At 50.4% G+C, this 21004-nt stretch overlaps 1 protein-coding gene across 4 annotated transcripts in view; it reads right to left on the bottom strand.

Annotated features, from left to right (window-relative positions):
* mcc (MCC regulator of WNT signaling pathway) overlaps window positions 1-21004 on the bottom strand; it is a 90224-nt gene that overhangs the window by 30216 nt on the left and 39004 nt on the right. For all 4 annotated transcript variants that reach the window (XM_035391957.1, XM_035391958.1, XM_035391961.1 and 1 more), the window contains 5 exons: window positions 15292-15405; window positions 9326-9468; window positions 5667-5809; window positions 3026-3189; window positions 127-333 (listed from right to left, as the gene is read on the bottom strand). In XM_035391957.1, the coding sequence (XP_035247848.1) occupies window positions 127-333; window positions 3026-3189; window positions 5667-5809; window positions 9326-9468; window positions 15292-15405 (771 nt within the window). The remainder of the gene's footprint in view (window positions 1-126; window positions 334-3025; window positions 3190-5666; window positions 5810-9325; window positions 9469-15291; window positions 15406-21004) is intronic.

Here is a 21004-nt window from a genome sequence, read left to right as displayed (position 1 = left end):
AGCTGGGTATCAGATGAGCCTAAAGATCCAGCAGTATATCCATTTTTTTTTTTTTCTCGGTATTACACACAAACACATTTGGGGAGGGGGGCGAAGGTGAAAGGTGAAAGAGCGGGCAGGGCTCACCCGTCGGCGCAGGCGGTCGCGCTCCTCGCGGACGGCGTTCATGGCGGCCTTGGTGCGGTTCAGGTCCTCCTCCTTGCTGCACAGCATGGCGGTCAGGCTCTCGTTCTCTTCCCGCAGGCCCGCCAGCTCCTTCTCCCAGCGCAGCCGCTCCTCCGACAGGCTGGGGTAGAAGTCGCGCCCCAGCGCCCCCTCGATCTCCTCCACCGTCTGCGGGGCGGAAAAACGGGGTCCCGGTGCGTTCCTTTACTACAGCGGTCCTCAAAACTCGGTCGTGGGGGGTCCACTGTGTGTGCTGGTTTTCATTCCAACCTCAACTGCAATCCCAGAATTTTAGCATGCTGGTGATTTTTCTGGTGCTTTTCATGTTTTAGAGCTTATCCAAAAAGGGCCAGTGTGGGTGCACACACCTGATTCTACTAATCACCTACTGGAGTCTTTGCTCAGCACCTTGATTTGTAGAATCAGATGTGTGCACCCACACTGGCCCTTTCTGGATAAGACTGAGGACCCCAGCTCTAAAACATGACAAGCACCTAATTAAGAGAAATTAACAGCTTGTTAAAATTCTGGGATTGCAGTCGAGGTTGGAATGAAAAGCAGCATACACAGTGGGGTCCCCCAGGACCGAGTTCTGAGGACCACTGGTTTCCTACTATCACACTAACGAGAAGCAGAGTTTAGGAGGGTGCAGAATTACACAGACGGCTGGGCAGCTTTCAGCCTCTCGGGGTACAAGCGGCTATTCGGCCGGTTTCCTGTCCTGCAGTCGTACCGTATCGCGCGGGAGGCGCGGAACAAAGATGTGTAGAAACAGAGCAGAGACAGAGACGGGAACATGTGTACGATGGAGATGAGAGAGTGGAAGACATGGAGAGAGATATGCCCCCCCCCCCCCCCCACCGTGGTCTGGGTGACCGCACCTGCAGACAGTGATTACTTTTCCGCAACTTTGGCCAAACGCTTGCGATGTTCCTCCAGCGATCTGGGCCGCCACTTCTTCCCGTAAACGCAGATCACAGCTCTGCTTCCACAGTCAGGAATAAAATGGCTGCTCGTGTCCCCAGCAGTTTTTACGGCTCATCAATATTATTTCTTCAACTGAGGCCATCTTTACAGCCGGATATTAACACAAGCGATTCAGGTTAAGTAGCTTGCCTAAGGCTACAGAGACAGTGCTTGAACAGAGAATGAAACCTGCAACACCCCCCCCCCCTCTTACCAGTAACATTTAAAGAATTCTTTTCACTCCTGGACAACCATTTCCTGGACGCCTGCAGTCTGATAAAGGTGATCAATCAAGTGTTAACTGTGATCGATGCGTTTCAGACAACGCCTTCTATCAACCGATACAGTCTGTCAGTTTTATGAGACGGAATTCAAAGAATCGCAAATCATTGGAGTTACCCCCCTCAGCAAAGGGGTGAGATCTGGCATGGATCCTGGGCCACATCCCTTTAAAAGCCTGTCCGTTAGGAAACATAATTCACTGGATTTTTTTGTGAGCTTGGAGACAGCCAAAAACTGGGCCCCATCACCATTAGTCCAGATCCACATCAATCACCCTTCATAATCCCCACACCGTGTTCTGTGTTTAAAAACAGAGACTCGGCTTAAATGCTTATTTAAGCGAGAAAAAAAAAACAAAAAAAGTAAATGTGGGGAAAGTCACGTGGATTCTTCTGAGGAATCTGTTAAGGACAGGCTGCCAGAGATCTCTAATTTACCGGCTCAAGGAATCGCAAAGCATCCCACCTCACACATCAAGGGAAAAGTCAACATCTTGAAGACCGTAAGCTCTTTCTCAACGTGGACGCAAGCTGAACTAGAGGGACGGTCCTGACTCCGGACAGCAGATCTTTTATATGCATCCACTTCCATTTCCATGCATTTAGCAGGTGCTCCTCTCCAGAGCGACTTCCACTGCTCGCATTTTTACAGCGAATCCATTTATACAGCTGGGCAATTACTGAGTCAGGTCTAGCGCGTAGCTCAAGGGTATAACAGCAGTGCTATTCCCCCGCTGCTGGGAATCAAAAAACTGCAAACTCAGACGAACTCAGACGAACAAGCCCGGTTCCCCCCACAAGCCATTATGCCACGCTGCCACATGGGGATTGGGGGGGTTCGTCCAGAGCACCACACTGCCGGTTACCCATCATGCACCATGCACGTTTGCCGCCGGAGTGTGAAGAAATGCAGAAATGTAGAAATAGCTTTTGGCTGTGAGTGACAGTCGGCTCAATGTCTAATAATAAGGCCGCGCGTCGAGCCTTCACGCGTGGCTCACCCCAAAAACACTTCACTCCGTCGGCTCAGAAGAGCGGGATCAGGCCCTCTTCTTCTTCTTCTTCTTTTTTTTTTTGCGAACCCCTCTCGCTCCCCAATAATCTCACTCCCCGAGCGTCGGGGGAAGCCCTCATTTTCTGACCACTAAACGGGATTAACGCGCAGAAGGGGAATGCGATGGACCTGGGCCCGAAAGCCTCTGATATTCACGGAAAATGCCGCCATTCCGGCTCCTGAGCGGAGCGGCAGGGGCCTGTGCCACTGATTACACCTGTGTGTGTGTGCAGGGAATAAGGGGAAGGGGAAGGAGGGAAGGAGGGAGAGAGCAGGCGGGCGGGCGGACGCGGCTCAGGCTCGGGCCCAGCGCAGTCAGCACGCAGGCTCTGATGCCCTCGTTATCGTCGGCGGGTGAGCAGGCGCGCGCTGAACGCTGAACGCTCCAGGATTACTCAGCGCACTGCAGCACAGCCATTTTATTTCACGCTCTTTTACTTCGGCTTTCATTTTCCAGGCTCGGTCATGAGCACACAAAGATGCATGCATGCGCGCACACACATGTACGCACGCACGCACACACAACGCAGGGGGCGGGGCCCGAGAGGGGCGCCGTTACCTTGATGGCCAGGTCGCAGTGCTCGCTGGCGGTGGTGAGCTGCTCGATGTGGCGGTCCACCTCGGCGACGGACAGGCTGCAGGTGCTCTTCTTGCGGCCGCACACCACGCTCTCCAGCCCCGTCAGCACCCGCTGCAGCTCTGAGTTCAGGTCACTGCAGTTATCTGGGGGGGGGGGCAATTCATGCACCAACACGGGCACTTTTTAAATCGGAAAGGCATGCATTAACTTTGAGTGCTGTTCTGGCCGTGATGCGTTTGGCTGTTATTTTCAGTATATTTCAAAATTTTGTATTATCGTACTCATGCTTACATTTACTTGCCCAGGGACTACAGATGGAAACGAGCTTTTAGCTAAAATCTGATATAACACAACTTCTCTCGTTATTTCTAAGACATGCGTTTTGTTGTACACTGTCCCCTTCTAAAAAAAATTAAATAAATAAATAAGTGCATTACCACCAAGCAGATTTAACATGACATTTGTTAACACAGATAACACCATTGGGATCCACAGGTTTACGTTCCTACCAGCACGTAGCCACAGCTAACAGTCAGAACAAGCAGTCAAGAGGTTCAGACACCATATACTGCTAGCATGCTTTCCTGCCGGATCTGTGACCTTCGACCCCTGAACCCCGTCAAGCCCGAGGGTCAGAGCTGAGGGTAACACTAAGAAATAAGGACCGTTCGTGGGAACTGGAATTAACTGATGTAGAGGAGTACCCAAGGTGCCCTTGCAGGCTTCAGTCTGAATGGGTCTGAAGTCCCTGCTTTATGAAAAAACAGCCTGGCTTCAAAGGAAGCACGTTGAAAAGGCCCAAAATCATGCCCAGGAATCGTGGCCAATTTACTGCTGTCATGTCCAATAAGGTCACTGATTGCCTACGCAAACAAACCTTACTACAGCGTATTAAAATGCAAATTTGCCGTGGCAGATTTTTAAAGAGCGCCCTCGCCTTGACTTTAGAGGGGGCAGAGAATAATTAATTGCATATTTTCCAAACAATGCAAATGCAAATGCAATTAAAAATCTGAGTGGATGTGGTATTTAACCAACCCTGCAAGTACAATTCAAAAGCGCCCTCTACAGAGCCATCAAGAATGCAGAACATTGCCAGAGAAAGCGAAGATCCAGGGCTATAGACCGGGAAATAAAGATACTATAACGATAATGGCTCCCTAAGAAATTATGCAGCGTAGGCTGAAGATAATACCAAGAAACGCACAAAGGTCGTTCCGAACGGTTTCAACCAGTTTTCCGTGACCGAAAACACGTTCGTACATCATCACAGAGATGATAATTAAAATAAAAGTCACACACCGGCAAACAGGCAGCCCCCATGCCTCTCAGCGCGGCTGCGCAGAGGTCACGGCGGAGGTCACGGGCTTTCGTGGCGATGCACAGCCGATGCACACAAACGAAATGTCATAAACGAATGTAAAAGCACTTAACAGGGTCCCGGGTCAGCACTCTCTTAGATTAAAGTGGATGCACACGCAGCCCCAGGTTATAAATTACAGGCGTCCGAGCCTCGTCCCCCTCCCCTCCTTCGCCCTGCGGTCGGAGTTCACGAGCAGACGCCACGGTCCCGGGACAAGCCGTTACCCACGGTTACGATCCATTCACCGACCGTGCTGGTCCCTCAGAGCTCCGTGCTGACATCACCTCAGACACACCAGCTTAGTCACCACGTCACTGCCCTCATCCCACCAAACGTGTGTCAGCCATGACCCCTCTTTCACAGACACTCCTCTGCAACCATCACCCCTCTTTCAAAAGCCACTCCCCTCCAACAATCACCCCTCTTTCAAAAGCCACTCCTCTCCAACCATCACCCCTCTTTCAAAAGCCACTCCTCTCCAATCATCACCTCTCTTTCAAAAGCCACTCCTCTCCAACCATCACCCCTCTTTCAAAAGCCACTCCTCTCCAACCATCACCCCTCTTTCAAAAGCCACTCCCCTCCAACAATCACTCCTCTCCAACAATCACCCCTTTCAAAAGCCACTCCCCTCCAACCATCACTCCTCTCCAACAATCACCCCTCTTTCAAAAGCCACTCCCCTCCAACCATCACTCCTCTCCAACAATCACCTCTCTTTCAAAAGCCACTCCTCTCCAACCATCACTCCTCTCCAACAATCACCTCTCTTTCAAAGCCACTCCAACAATCGCCCCATTTAAAAAGTCACTAAGGTCTCCTTGTGCATCCACGGTAACCATGATCACAGGCTAACATGCCTGCCCATCATTTTTGCACAGGACCCAATGCATGCTGGGATGCTGTTTGCTTAATTAACGGGCCATACCTGGGATGGCTGCCCCAATTTTGCACATCATTAAAAAAACCTGATACCTCCATTTTTTTTTTGACATTTTTGAGTGTGATGCGTAAATACTATTCTTTCCCTCATTAGCAGAGTACAGTCAACATTTCATGGCTCCTAAACTAACAAAGTTATTCAAAACATCACATGACCACAAAAGTTGCCTAATGAAACAAAACGACCTCCTATTTCGAGAGAAGTTGTCTTTATGAAGGTCCTAGGTGTTCTATTAATGACTTGTGCTTCCAGGATGCTCACTACCCGCTCAGGATGGGGGGGGGGGGGGGGGGGGGGGGGGGGGCTGGTCTCACCCATGTCTGCAGTGACCATAGTGGACTGGTTCTCCGGCATGGACACAGAGTTCTGGTCCTGGTCCACGCTGTGCCCGTCCTCGTTGGCCTCTGGCTGGCTGTGGCTGAGGTCGGAACGAAGCTCTGAGAACTCATCCTCCTCCCTGAGGCAAGAGGTTAAAGGTCAAAGGTCACTGAGTGGCTTACCAAAAGGAGAGACTGCCTTGAGACTCCAGCTACTTTTCCTCGTATATTGATATTCAGAGTCACTGCTGTATTTATTTTGTAAATCTTTTTTTGGAACATTAAAAAATGTTTGCCCCCATTAAAAAAAAGTTTTTGTGATTTTTGCATTATTCAACAGTCCTTGAACACAGCAGAGTTGAATATGAAAATATAGGCTTGTCATAACTGTCCTGAGTTTCCCTGAAAACATATGCTAATATTATTATGAATATGCATGTACCTTGACCTGATGCATACATGTTTAGATATGAGTTCTTAGTTATCATTACACCATTGGAATTAAAATTCAGTAAAAATGTTCCCCGTACTTGAGATTCAAATTTATACAAACGGCCTCCAAAATCCTACCAGAGTACGGTTATCTCCAAAAGACAAACCTAACACACTGGAAATGTTAGGCTAAACCTCTGAACCATGCCTAGAGCCATAGAAGCATTATTATTAGTACTTACTGGTTTAAAGCCATTTACAGTACATGACATGTAAATTGTGTTTATTGAAAAATGTATTGTGAAGACTGAAACAAATGAGCAAGTCAACATGTGCTTACAAAAATCCATCAATCTTTTAAACCCACAATTGGCAGAAATGGCAACCACCCAACATAGCAGGTTATTGAGCCTCAAAATTTATAGCACACATAGACGAGCACATATTATACAAGTGTCCACTTAAAATAATTACACTATCTGGACTCATTCTGCTGCGGCATTGTTATTCAATATGAAACGGTTCACTGGTAGATTAGTCAACTACTGCCAATAAGAAGATCAAGTAATAACATATTAATCACCGTAATTAGCTGACAGGCCTGGACTCCATACCCTAAGGCGCAATTGTGGCTCTTTCAAGTCCACAAGTTCAATGTACTGACCGAATTCATCGGCTGAAATTTACACTCCTGCGATTCTCCCCTCATTACACGCACGCTTGTAAACAAAATGAAAACAATAAATGGAGAAACTCATTATTTAATAATGCACATTTCCGATGCCGTGTAATACACATGCTTAAAAAAGTCAGTTAACGTTCTGGTCGTAGATCATTTTCGATTGCGGCGCACGAGTTAGCATGTAGTAATGCGAGTTTCTGAAGCACTTGGCACTCAAAGCAAGGCCCCGTCTGTCAAAAGTGTCATTTCAGCACGTCCAGCGTTCGCGGGAGAAAACGCTTTGGCGTGCGAAAACGAATTGCGACGCGAAGCACTTCGGAATTTCTCCTCATCGACCGTTTTCATTTCGCGGTAAACAATCAACCCCCCGTTCCCTCCCTGGGCCCTATTTAAATATTTTGCTCACCCGAAGACTCGGGCGGGTGGGGGGGTGTTGGGGATTGGGGGGGGGGGTGTTGGGTGGGAGTGGGGGGGGGGGGGGAGTTTCCTGTTCAGAGGGCAGTCGTGTGCCGTGGCGATTCTGCAAAGCTCATAAATCAGAGGGCTCCAACCGGCGCTTTCTGACGCCAGAAACCCAGAGTCAATATTTGTAATTGAAAAGGGGAGAAATTATTACGCTCTCTCCCTCTCCCCTCCGAAGTTAAGAACGGCATAAGTTAAATTTGTTACCCTGGCAATAAATCACGCGGAAGTGAAACTGGAGCCAGGCCGCGACACGGCGTCAGGTTGAGCATTAACGCGTACGTCCCGCCTCTGGAGCGCTCGAGTCGACCCAACCAGGACGCGCACACGCACACGCACACACACACACACGCGCACACACACACACGCGCACACACACACACGCGCACACACACACACACACTCACACACACTCTAACACACTCTAACACTCACACACACACACACACACACACACACACACACACACACAAACACGCACACGCACACGCGCACACACACACACACACACGCACACACCGTACTCTCAAAAGGAAAAATCCTGGCGTTTTTTTGTTGTTGTCGTTGCTCTTGACGCATCTCTCCTCACAGAGAGGGCTGTCTGACGTGCGCGGAGCCCCCCGGATTGGGAGCGATTCATTAACAGGGACAGACGGCAGAAAGGAGCACAGCGGTGACCCTGCGCCCCCCCGCCGAGGGGCCGTGTCGACGCCGTTTGAGTAGAACAGACGGCCCGCGTTAATTAAACCCCGTGTTCAGAACCAGACCCTCCGCAGGACCCCAGTCTTAACCACACTCTCTGCACGGTCTGCTCTCACACGCACGTCTCACATCTAATACAAACCCGAAAAGTCAGAAGGCGAGCCAAAACTACTTTTTAAAAATAAAAATCTCAGCCATAAATACAGGTCTTGTCACCCTGCGTATTGCGGATCTTGACCGATCTTTACTACAGGCCAAAATCGTATTTGTCCTGACATTCAGATTCAGATTGCTGAAAGATTTCATGTGTGCTTTGAATAAATTTTGTTATGACCTTTATTATGAATAGCTGTCTATGAACCAGAGTGAAGCACACTATAATTTAAATGTGAGTCCAGTTATTTTTTTATTCCAAATACAAACAGAAATCTGTTATAACATTTAAAGGGCATATTCTAGAACATCCACAGTTAAAGTCACTGGAGATTTTTTTCTCTCTTTTTGGGAGCGGGGGGTGGGTTGGGGGGGTTGGAGCGTGGGGAGAAAAGGCAACCCTATCTGCAGCTTGGGCTGGGTGGGGGTTCTGACCTGATGGCGGATGGTCGTGGGTGATGTAGGAGGGTGGGGGTTCTAAACTGATGGTGGGTGGTGTAGGCAGGTGGGGCTTCTAATCTCATGGTGGGTGGTGTAGGAGGGTGGGGGTTGTGACCTGGTGGCAGGTGGTGTAGGAGGGTGGGGGTTCTGACCTGATGGTGGGTGGTGTAGGAGGGTGGAGGTTCTGACCTGATGGTGGGTGGTGAAGGCAGGTGGGGGTTCTGACCTGATAGCGGGTGGTGTAGGAGGGTGGGGGTTGTGACCTGGTGGCAGGTGGTGTAGGAGGGTGGGGGTTCTGACCTGATGGTGGGTGGTGTAGGAGGGTGGAGGTTCTGACCTGATGGTGGGTGGTGAAGGCAGGTGGGGGTTCTGACCTGATAGCGGGTGGTGTAGGAGGGTGGGGGTTGTGACCTGGTGGCAGGTGGTGTAGGAGGGTGGGGGTTCTGACCTGAAGGCGGGTGGTGTAGGAGGGTGGAGGTTCTGACCTGATGGCGGGTGGTGTAGGAGGGTGGGGGTTCTGACCTGGTGGAAGGTGATGGTGAGGGTGTAGGAGGTGGGGGTTCTGACCTGATGGCGGGTGGTGTAGGAGGTGGGGGCTCTGACCTGATGGCGGGTGGTGTAAGCGGGTGGAGGTTCTGACCTGATGGCGGGTGGTGTAGGAGGGTGGGGTTGTGACGTGGGGGCGGGTGGTGTAGGAGGTGGGGGCTCTGACCTGGGGGCGGGTGGTGTAGGAGGTGGAGGCTCTGACCTGATGGCGGGTGGTGTAGGAGGTGGAGGTTCTGACCTGATGGCGGAGCCCTGCAGCAGGTCTATCTTCTTGTTGAGCTCGGCGATGATGCTGTGCAGCTCAGTGATCCTCTCCTCATAGCGCAGCGTCGTTCTCTCCTGCACGTCCTCATGCTCCCGCATCAGATGGGACTGCTCACACTGCAGGAACACACACACGCACACACACACAGACACGCACGCAAGAACACACACACACACACACATCAGTACCGCAGATACACACACACACACACGCACACACACACAGACACGCACGCAAGAACACACACACACACACACATCAGTACCGCAGATACACACACACACACACACACACACACACACACACACACACACACGCACACACACGCACACACATGCACGCATGCACATCAGTACCGCAGATACACACACGCACACACACACAGACACGCACGCAAGAACACACACACACACACACACATCAGTACCGCAGATACACACACACACACACGCACACACACACAGACACGCACGCAAGAACACACACACACACACACATCAGTACCGCAGATACACACACGCACACGCACACACACACACAGACTACAGGCCCGCCTGTTTTTGCGGTGGTGCTGATGACTGCCATATCTCTGTCTCCCTCAGCAGAATCTGAGCACCATCAGTGAATCGCCACGGAGACAAGAGGGGGCCTCGCAGACAAAGCTTGCGGTCTTTGGCTCAGATTAATGACTGCATTAGTTACGGCAATTTGCCCCTATAGAACTGCAGCGCACTTTGAATTAATTTAGCAAGAGATCGATCGCAAAAAAAACAAAAAAAAAACAACAATAAAAAATAAATAAATAAAACAATGGAATGAATCCAAAGGACATTATGTTTCGCCTCGGAAAACAGGAAACATTTCAAAACGAATCGCATGTGAAATTATTTTTCATAAATTGCCCGTCTGTTCCGTTCCCGACCTACAGGCAGGATTAAATCAGAACCCAGCCTCCCGCCCTCTATTCGCGAATGACAGATCAGCTGATAAGAACCGTTTATGGATCGTTTCCGGAATGGCAATTATCCTCTCCTCGCGTTCGCGGTTCTTCGCGTCACTTTTCCTTTGGGGGCCAGATTATCATTTTTTTGTTAAAAATGCGCATAAGGTCCAAACTGTTTTCTGCTCGTATCTGCTATTTATAGAACAATGTAGGAATAATATGCATTGTGTATGCGTGCAAACAAAATGGATAAAATCTGAACAGCTATTACTTTGCATTCCGTTGCTAGTGGGAAGTTTGCTAACGCAGTGTACAGTAGATGCAAGCTTTTTCACATTACTCCTGTGATGCAGGAATTATCTTCTTTTTTTTTTTTGCATCTCACAGATAAAAGGGTGCATATTTTTGGGAGAGAGACATATTTGGGGGCTGCTAGGCAAATAGCCTTGAACAAAAGTAACTGGTATTTGATTGGCTGGTATGAATATCTCATTGGCCGCTGAACCTGGGGCATAATCTCCGCAAAACCTGCTTCATTTGCCGTTTTACACGGATCGAACATTACTCTTTTTCCTTTCACTGAGTCTGTTGGTCAACAGAAATGATCATTTGTATTTTAAAAAATAATAAAAAATTTAGGACAAAGTACAGTGGTCAGTACTCACGGCGCGGCTTTTGAAACTGCTTTACTTTGCAGAGACAACTGCTCACTGGCAAGAAATACTACTTACACCTAAAAAGGCCTGAAGTAAAAGAAGGACTATTACATTCTGATCTCCCCACAGTTCCTAAAGTCTCCCAGCAGTTCCTAAGATATCTCCCTGCAGTTCCTAAGATCTCTCCTCAGTTCCTAAGATCTCCCTGCAGTTCCTAAGATCTCTCCACAGTTCCTAAGATCTCCCTGCAGTTCCTAAGATCTCCCTGCAGTTCCTAAGATCTCTCCACAGTTCCTAAGATCTCCCTGCAGTTCCTAAGATCTCTCCACAGTTCCTAAGATCTCCCTGCATTTCCTAAGATCTCCCCACAGTTCCTAAGATCTCTCCTCAGTTCCTAAGATCTCCGCGCAGTTCCTAAGATCTCCCCACAGTTCCTAAGATCTCTGTGCAGTTTTCCTGGTCCGGCTTGGTTAGGAGAGGAGAGAAAGGAGAACATAATTTCCCCATCATTCCAGGAATCCCCCGTCTGCACGTCTGGCGTGCGTAAACGACCCGGCCTGCAGCTGGAGAGGGGGCGGAGCTACCCAGACGCCGCCTCTCTTCGGGCTCCTCCGGTGGGGAGACTTCCTGTGTTCCCGTGTAAGCGGAACCCCGGGCCTGCGTGTGATTATCTGCGGCAGACATTCCGGCTCTGGGCTCGGGTCTGAGGGCAGCGTTATCGGAGCCCCTCGGTATCGACTCCGCAGCGTGCTCTGGGCGTTCCAGGGGGGAAAGGAGGGGTGATATGCTTCCCGGAAAGGCCTGGGGCAGACAGTGCGTTTGCCAGGGCCGGACAGAGGGAGAGGATTTTCGATGTGGAAAGTGGCCACACAAGGGCGTCCCAACTGCAGGCACCAGATGCCGTTAGAAGTTTAAAAAAAACAAAAAAACAATTCCACGTCAAATGAGAGAACTTCTTTCCAGCAGGGTTTTCCCCCTCTGATTAGGAGTCAGAGTGGAACACAATGCTCTTCATTCACCAGCACCCCCCCCCCCCCCCCCCCCCCCCCCCCAGTCACCTCCGTTTCGCCTCCCCGTCGGGAGAACTGGGCCTCGGCCAAACCAAACGATACAGCGGGAGGCCAGACCGTTACCGCTCCTCCAGCGGCGGGAAAGAGCGCGCGTCCTGAACATCTCGCGGGCCACGAGTCCACGAGCCCCGAGAAGTGAATTAAAGGGGGCGGGCATGTTAAAAAAGAATACTCTAAATACGCGAGGCTTTGTCTCTCCCCCCTCGCCCGCGTTTATGAGGCCTGCAGAGTTCAGGTGATGACAAGCTCAGGTGGCGTGCGCATTCTGGCACAGATCGCAGGCGCCAACAGTCCACGCTTTGTTCACGACTCCTGCAATGGGAACGGTGTGGTGCTGGGGGGGGGGCAGGGTGGGGGGGCGGAGTGGCCTGAGGGTGCACACACGTAGGCGAGCGACCCGTCCGCTCCTTCAATGACACCATTCAGCCAATATGGCCACAGGACACAGGCCAAGAGGTCGTCCGAGACCCCGTGACCTGCAGACACAGGGACCCCCATTCATATTGCGATAAACCCCCCCCCCAACACCAGGGGTGTCAAAAGCATTTTAGACGAAGTACAGGGGTAGGAGAAGGGTTCTCCTTGCCTGTACAGGCCTCAGCCACACTGCCACTCTAGGGCTTCAACATTAGCCATTATACTACAAACACCCAAAAATGAGGATTCAAACACTGGCCCTGCACACACACACACACTCACTCGCACGCACACACTCACTCACTCGCACATACACACACCGTGGTGCTAGGATAAAGCACTTAGCCGTTCGGCTGTGGAATGCCACGGCGGGGGTGAAACACCTCGCGCCAGTGTGGAAAAGGTATCCCACAACATTCACCTCCCGGGAAAAGAGACATCGGCGTGGAACGCGACAGCCATTTTGTTTCTGATGCGAGAAAGATCGGCGGAGACAGTCTGGCTAGCGTACGTGCAGCCGAGGGTCGCGAGTAATTGTGAAATGCATTCGGAGCGAGACGTCGGTTGACCATACCCCTCCCGTTTAAACTGGCTGGCCCACGGGGGAAAAGTTACCCTGTTAAAACCCCAAAACATCAAAAGGGTTTTTCTCCCGCTGAAAGTGCTAGGGTCCAGTAGATGAACATCCTGGCTAGAGTATCCCCCCCCACCCCCCCCCCAAACGTTTTCTCAAACTGGCCTTTCAACCACACTCTTGAGGTAACGCACGTGCAGGCAACAGATTTATGAGCCAGCCCAGCATTTAGTCTCTCAATGGGGTCGAAGGTCACAGACAAGTGTATTTAATGGCGGTGAGCGTAGTGCTTCCTGTTTATGAGCCCAGCCAAGAGCTTGCCCTGGCTGAGCCCTGTACGGAGTTAAGCGCCAGTTTTTACTTATTGCCTCCTTTGCCCTAATGAACCCCGTCTCTATCACCGCAAATAACTGCCTGAGGAACTGCTAACAGCCATGCAACAAACAGGCCGCCACTGAGGATTCTGGGTAATCTTCCATGGGGGCGCGGGGGGGTGGGGGGGGTAATTCCTTTTAGGCTCGAACGTCGTCAGTTACTGAAAGCAAGATGCCCGTGTGCCAGCTATGCCTGGAGCGGAGCTTTTAATGAACACAGAGGGACTGCAAGAGAACAAACAATCGCAGGTTTTTTTTGTGTTTTTTTTAAAGGTGCAGTTCTGCTGCAGTTTGGATCAGAGCAGGAAGCCCCGAGGCCCAGGGTCTCAAACGTCCGCTCTCCTGAACAAACACGTCTGCAACACGCCACGGCTGCAGAGCTTCATGTGCAATGTGTGCACATAGACACACACAAGTCCACACACACACATACACACACACACACAAACACACACAAACAAAGACACACATACATATACACAAACACAGACACACACACATACATATACACAAACACACACACACACACACACACACACACAAACACACACACACACACACAAAGACAGACACACACACACACAAAGACACACACATAGACATATACAAACACACACACAGACATGCACACACACACACACACACGCATGCAAGGACGCACACGCATACACACACAAACACATGTACAAACACACACACACACACACACACACACAGCTCTACCCTCACACAGACAGCGCCACAAAGCTGACACATTCCGCACGGTTGGCATGGATACTGACGATTCCCATTAGACGTGGCATATGGGATACGCTCGCGCGTGCCAAGCATTCCCGAGACCGACCTGCCTTTTTATCGGAATAGATGGGAGAGCGGGACTGGCACGGCTCATTTCTAACATCGAAACCAAGGGAAACGTGGAACCCATTTCATTCAGGTGGGACAATATTTAACAAGACAACAGGAAATAGCCTTTCAGGCAGTTTCGGGCTTGGCCAAGACAAATTTACCTTAATGCCAGGATATTTTGCAACTGATTTTTCCCCAGGCGGTGCAGTAACATGTCAGACTGTTTAAAAGCACTGCTGAGAATCTTTGTTTTGACAAAGACAGGTTCAGGCAAAAACAGCAGTGTCCAAAAACCAAGTATAAAATGGCAACCGACAACTGGGTCGTTCTCAAAGCCACAACTGGAACACATTGCGTCACCTTATTAACATTAAACCTTTGTGTTGTTAATGCTCAGGATAATTCAACACTCCCTCTCAATTGAGTCTCACTTGACAGTAGAGGAGGCTAATTTTTATGTAAAATAAAATAAATAAATAAATAAAATGACACCGCAATTGTTTCTCCCTCAGTGAGTCGCATGGCAGACAAATGGACCAAGTTGTAAAACCTGAAGACACAGCAGGATGTGATGGTGATTCCACCTGCTATCTAAACTAAACTTTACTTCACAAACACGCCCGCTTCACTTGGTAACCCTCCGTTGTTCACTTAGTCAATCAATTTTTGAAAACATGATGATCAGCAATTCAAAACTGGTTTAAAATCACCACCCTATAAAATACAAATACCAATTTCTAACATTTCCTCTGTCCTCTCCAGACTGCTGATTTTAAAAGGAGCTAAAAGGTCATTTTGAAATATTTCTCCACATGAAAAAAAGTAATCGCTAATTTTCCTTTAGCCTGCTAACTAGCCGCCGTGATTGCGGTTAAGCTACCCATTACCGTGACAACCAGGAGTAACTGACTGCAACGAAACAAACAAATCTGAGTAACTTCAGGCCCAGGTACGGGAGTGGGTTTCGTTGGAGCGGGAGAGCCCTATTCTCCTGGTTTTGAAAGGGGGCCCATGGGTAATTTTCGAAGGGGCGCTGGGCCCCGCAGGGGGACTCACCTGAGCCTTGGCCAGCCTCTTCTCCAGCTGGTCCCTCTCCCGCTCGCTCTGCAGAAGACGCTTGTTCAGCTCCACCACGTCCCCCTTCAGCGAGGCCAGGGCTGCCAGGTGGAGCTGCAGAGACCAGGGGAACCAAGGATTAGACCTGCATCTCACTGTGACTGTGACTGTCCACAAGAAAATACATCACACCTTCATGACGTATGAACACACATTAATGGAACCAATGCACACACAGAACACTGTGCATGTACTAGCATTGTACTAGCATACACATTCACTAAACACACAGCACACACACACACGCACACACACACATACGCACACACGCACACGCGCGCACACACACACACACACACACAGTTCCACGTTGGCCCTGTGCTGGAAGCATACTGCACTTGAGTGAGTCAACATTCGCCACGCCAAAACGCTCTCCTCCGCGGCGGGTAGCCGAGATCTCTCTCTTGGATCTCTCCCTCTCTCTCTCTCTCTCTCTCTCTGTCTCTCTGTCTCTCTCTCTTGGATCTCTCCCTCTCTCTCTCTCTCCTCTCTCTCTCTCACTCACTCACTTACTCACTCACTCACTCACATCTGCCGCCTCCGGCTCCACAGTCCCCGGCGCGTGGGCTCAAACCACACACTGCCACACACCGCCGCCAGGAATACCCCCCCAGATCCCAGCTCCACTCCACTGACTCACTGAGCAGATCGAGGCTAACGTTCCTCCACCACAAACCCGCCTGAAAACCTATCAGAATACCCAGAATACCCAGGCAGAATACTCCGCGTTGCTCGCCAAAAACAATGCAAGTATCCAGCACTCCCAATATGGAGGCATGTTCTCCGCTTGATCGCCTTGACAGGAAAAGCTGCCAAGGGTTTACTAATGAAACGTACCGCAAAGAAGATTAATTAAATATCACGACAGCCGTGGTTCAAGAGTTATAGTTCATGAGACATCAACCACAACCACAAAGGCCTTACTAATGAAACGTACCGCAAAGTAGATCAATTAAAGATCACGCCAGCCGTGGTTTAAGAGTTATGGTTCATGAGACGTCAACCACAGCGTGGCAGCACCAGAAATCCACTATCGACGCGTGTCATCGGCGAATGATTTCGCAATCCGTTAGGAAACTCAGCGCCTGACATTAGACGCAGCTCAGTTTAGCACAGCACATAAAAAAACAGGGGGACACTTTCCAGAACTTTCCATAACTCACCCCATACACGTCCCCCCCTTCAAAACGCAGGGCCTGTGTCCATGCAACGATGTGGGAGAAAGTGCCAGAAAACAAAAGAGGGAACTGCCACTGGGCCCCCCCACCTGAACCCACCCCACCCCCCACCCCACCCCACCCCCGCAGCCAGAAATGTGACCCCGCTGCTCACAAAATCAAGGCGCATGACCCAGGCCCACGCCTCTATGGTGAGGAACGTGTGAACAGAGATGCTCTTCCTCTCAGGGCAAGTTCTAAAAAGGCCAGGTCATTTCCGGGGGGGTACAAGAGGCGGGAGGCCGGGGGGGGGGGGGGTTAACCTCGAAATACCAAATGGACCCAACTGTAGAGAGCGCCCGAGTTAGCCCATCCTGTTACCTCAGACAACCTCCTCTGCAGATATTAACGGCATCTGAAATGTGAATAATTTATTAATGGCCGACCTATATTAAGGCCGTCTATGAAAAGGCTTTCTGCTTTGGGCTGGATGTAAATTAATTAGAGGTGACGGATCGCTTCCTGCCCCGTCCCCCATTCCAGCGCTGGGAGCCGCTTTGAATTAAACGCGGGGCGGGGCAGCCAAGGATAAAGTGAACACATCTGAATCGCATGAATAAAAGAATAAGGCCCGTTGTTCTTTTGGCACAGAGTGTCAAGAGCCCGTCAGGGTCTGGGCTGAGACCCAAAGTCTGCTCGGATTTTGAGCTATTGATTTTTGTTTTGTTCTTAACCTCCCTCAAAAAACGAAAAGAGGACTTAAAAAGAAAAAAAGACATCAAAGAAGGGGAGGGAAATGTATTGGTGATGCCAAAAGACGCATTACTGCCAAAAATAAACCAGGAAAATGAGTCTTCATTTCAGAGGCAGTAATCTGAGGCAGGCCCAACTGCTCTGGACCCAACTGCTGAAGAGCATAACTGCTGGAGGGGGGGGGGGGGTGTAACTGCTGGAGGCCTGACCGCTGGGGGTATCTGCTGGGGGCCTGACCGCTGGGGGTATCTGCTGGGGGCCTGACCGCTGGGGGTATCTGCTGGGGGCCTGACCGCTGGGGGTATCTGCTGGGGGCCCAACAATGGGGGGCCAAACAGCTGGAGGGGCCCAGCTGGGGGTTTGGCTGTTGTACAGAGAGAGGAAGATGGGTGTCTGCAGGCGTGCCATCCCGGCCAACCGAACCAGCCCGTTCCAGGGTCTCACTGAAGCCAGTGGCGCGTTTGCGTGCCTTTCCCTGAACGAGAACGAGGCTCAAGGACTTACGAGGCTCACACAAGCGCCCGTACGCCGTAAAAAGACTGAAGGTTAAATCCTCCCCAGCCGCAGATCCCTTCCTTAAACGTGTGAAATGGCCGACGTGTGCAGAGGAGCCCGACTGAACACCAAAACGCGCCGAACACCAAAACGCACACACCTCAGCTGCTACCGCACATGTCTGCGTGGGCACTCAGGAAAAATTACGGACATGCTTCGGTAAAATTATTATTTTTTAATTTTCATGCTGCGGCGTGCCCAAAACGACTTTCACGAGGGCGCGTGTTTCAGCGTCTTTAAGTTAAACCGGGACGAGAAGACGGGCCTTTCCCGTGCCCCGCTCCGTCTGAAATAAAACAGACCGTATGACACTCAGCCGTTTAGTCCAGCGGTGAATATACCAACCGGTTTAGCGCCCGGGGCAGCCGGCGCGGTGCCAGACACCGGCCAATGAGCGGCTGAGGGGGGGGGGGGGGGGCTACTGTGCTTAAAATATCAATCTTTATTCTGCTGAACCCCTTAAATCCCCTACACACCCAGCGCCAGACGTCCCCAGGAGGGCATAAACCACCCTGAGCAGGCCGGTAAGCGTGTGGGGCAGAGTGGATGAACTGACCAATGGGGGGCTGCGGAAGAAAGGGGGGGGGGGGGAATTGGAGCCATCCCCTACTCCCGACCCCCTCAAGGTAAATTATATTACAGTCCCATTACTGTATGTCCATTATCCATCTGGGGGGGGGGGGGCAGTCTTGTTTCCATTCTCACAGTTGTTAGTGCACTAGCAGGAGACTGAGGCTTCATTTCAGACAGGCAGTTCTTAAGACAGCTCTATTGGTGCCCCTTTGCCGTTCTGTCTCATGCCGCTGGGGTCCTTCCTCTGCACGGTAGGAGGAGGCAGACGGCACCAACCAGATGGGACAGGGGACACCTCGAGGCGTGCTACTGCTCTGTTTATTCAAGGTGAGCTAATGCCACATGACTGCCCTCAAAAAGAAGGATTTTTTGGAGGGAAGGGAAGGGGGGGGGGTGTGACCACTGAAGGCAACTTCTGCTATCATAAATCCATATCCCATGAAGCAGGAGATAACAGAAGAGCATACCAAACAGAACGCAACGTCAGACGTGCTTCGAGCTGAACAGTCCTGGCTAAGAGACAAGCCCATCACAAGCTCTACGCTCTCGTCTCTGACACCAAAAAATAAAAAATAAAAAAAACCATTGATGCTGAAAATTAAAATACCAGACCCAGTGAAGCACTCTCTTCAAAATTTCAATTCACTTTTGAAAGACTTGCATTAGATTTTTTAAAGGGAAGGCTAAAAAGCAATGTTGCGTATCAGTTAGCGAACTGTACTTGTTTTCATACAGCAAGTCATGTCAGACCAAGAGTGCTGGTCTATAATCAGATTTGCACTGTTCTCGCGCATGGTTGGGCACCAGTCTGGTATCTGTTAAGGCCCTGTTCTAGTGCATGGATGGGCCCCACAGTCTGGTATCTGTTAAGGCACTGTTCTAGTGCATGGATGGGTCCTACAGACTGGTATCTGTTAAGGCACTGTTCTAGTGCATGGATGGGCCCCACAGTCTGGTATCTGTTAAGGCTCTGTTCTAGTGCATGGATGGGTCCCACAGTCTGGTATCTGTTAAGGCACTGTTCTAGTGCATGGATGGGCCCCACAGTCTGGTATCTGTTAAGGCACTGTTCTAGTGCATGGATGGGCCCCACAGTCTGGTATCTGTTAAGGCTCTGTTCTAGTGCATGGATGGGCCCTACAGACTGGTATCTGTTAGGTCACTGCTCTAGTGCATGGATGGGCCCTACAGACTGGTATCTGTTAGGTCACTGCTCTAGTGCATGGATGGGCCCTACAGACTGGTATCTGTTAGGTCACTGCTCTAGTGCATGGATGGGCCCTACAGACTGGTATCTGTTAGGTCACTGCTCTAGAGCATGGATGGGCCCCACAGTCTGGTATCTGTTAGGGCACTGCTATAGTGCATGGATGGGCCACACAGACTGGTATCTGTTAGGTCACTGCTCTAGTGCATGGATGGGCCCTACAGACTGGTATCTGTTAAGGCTCTGTTCTAGTGCATGGATGGGCCCTACAGACTGGTATCTGTTAAGGCTCTGTTCTAGTGCATGGATGGGCCCCACAGACTGGTATCAAAATTGTTCTCCATTGTCATTGTTGGACATCATCCTGTTGAGCTGCACATTAAGTGTCTTCCTCTGCCTCATGTCCATGTGAGCCCAATTGGTGAGCTGTGGTGTGATTAAAACTGTTGGCTGACATCACATGCGTTGGAGAAGAGCACATGCTGGTCTTCTCTCTTAAACTGATAGTGCAGATTGCAGCAGTGAGTGCTGATAAATGGCATTAGACATTTTAAATTGGAGAGAAAGGTGTGGGGGGACATCATGTTTTAGGTTTTCCAAAAAACCTCCAATGGCTACAGAATCAGCAGGGATATGCCATCCAGTGAACTAACCAGTCTCGGGGGGGGGGGGGGGGGGGGACCCGTACCAACTAAATTGGCCAGTTAAATTTGATGTTTCAGTTCCCCACCTAACCAATACTGCAAAGGGGGAACGCGAGCGTTCCAATCTCACCGGCACCAAAACAAATAAGTTTTCTGCAGGAGGCAGAAAGATGGGATTCATTTATCTAATTCAGCTGCAGCCGGCAGCCTGCCAGAGACGAGCGCGTCACATGGGACCCATTCAGCACCGGGCTAATTGAATGCATTAGAGGCAACAGTGTCTGCTTGTCTGATAAATTCTGTTTCGAGGCAGCATCCCCCTCCACCACTCCGCTAAAACCACTGTTTTTTTTGTGCAGGCCGCTATTTTGAAGCTTCACAGCGTGGGAGCGCCAAGATTCAGCCTGCGCTGCTGTAGGGGGTCTTCGTTTTAACTGCCAAGCGAGTGGAGGCGGAAGGTTAGCGTTGCGTTCACACACACACACACACACACACACACACATTCATTCACACACACAACCTACTTTTTAAAAAAACAGAAACTAAAACAAAAGCTCCATCAATGTGCAGTTCTTTTATTAATGAAACGCTTTTCTTTTATGCGATGACCTGAGAGAACAGGCCACACTCCCGCTGAAGCACTGCGGTGTGACGTCATTCTCATTTCCCCAGAGGGGTCATAATCACGTTAAAGCCATGGACCCTTTTGGTCAGACTCCGCCCTCCGCCCCCCGCCCCCCCACCCTGGGGGCCGGCCCGTGTCA

This window comes from Anguilla anguilla, chromosome 14 (assembly GCF_013347855.1).
Source record: "Anguilla anguilla isolate fAngAng1 chromosome 14, fAngAng1.pri, whole genome shotgun sequence".
In the NCBI taxonomy this organism is placed as follows: Eukaryota; Metazoa; Chordata; class Actinopteri; order Anguilliformes; family Anguillidae; genus Anguilla; species Anguilla anguilla.
This window is presented reverse-complemented; position numbering and strand designations above follow the sequence as displayed.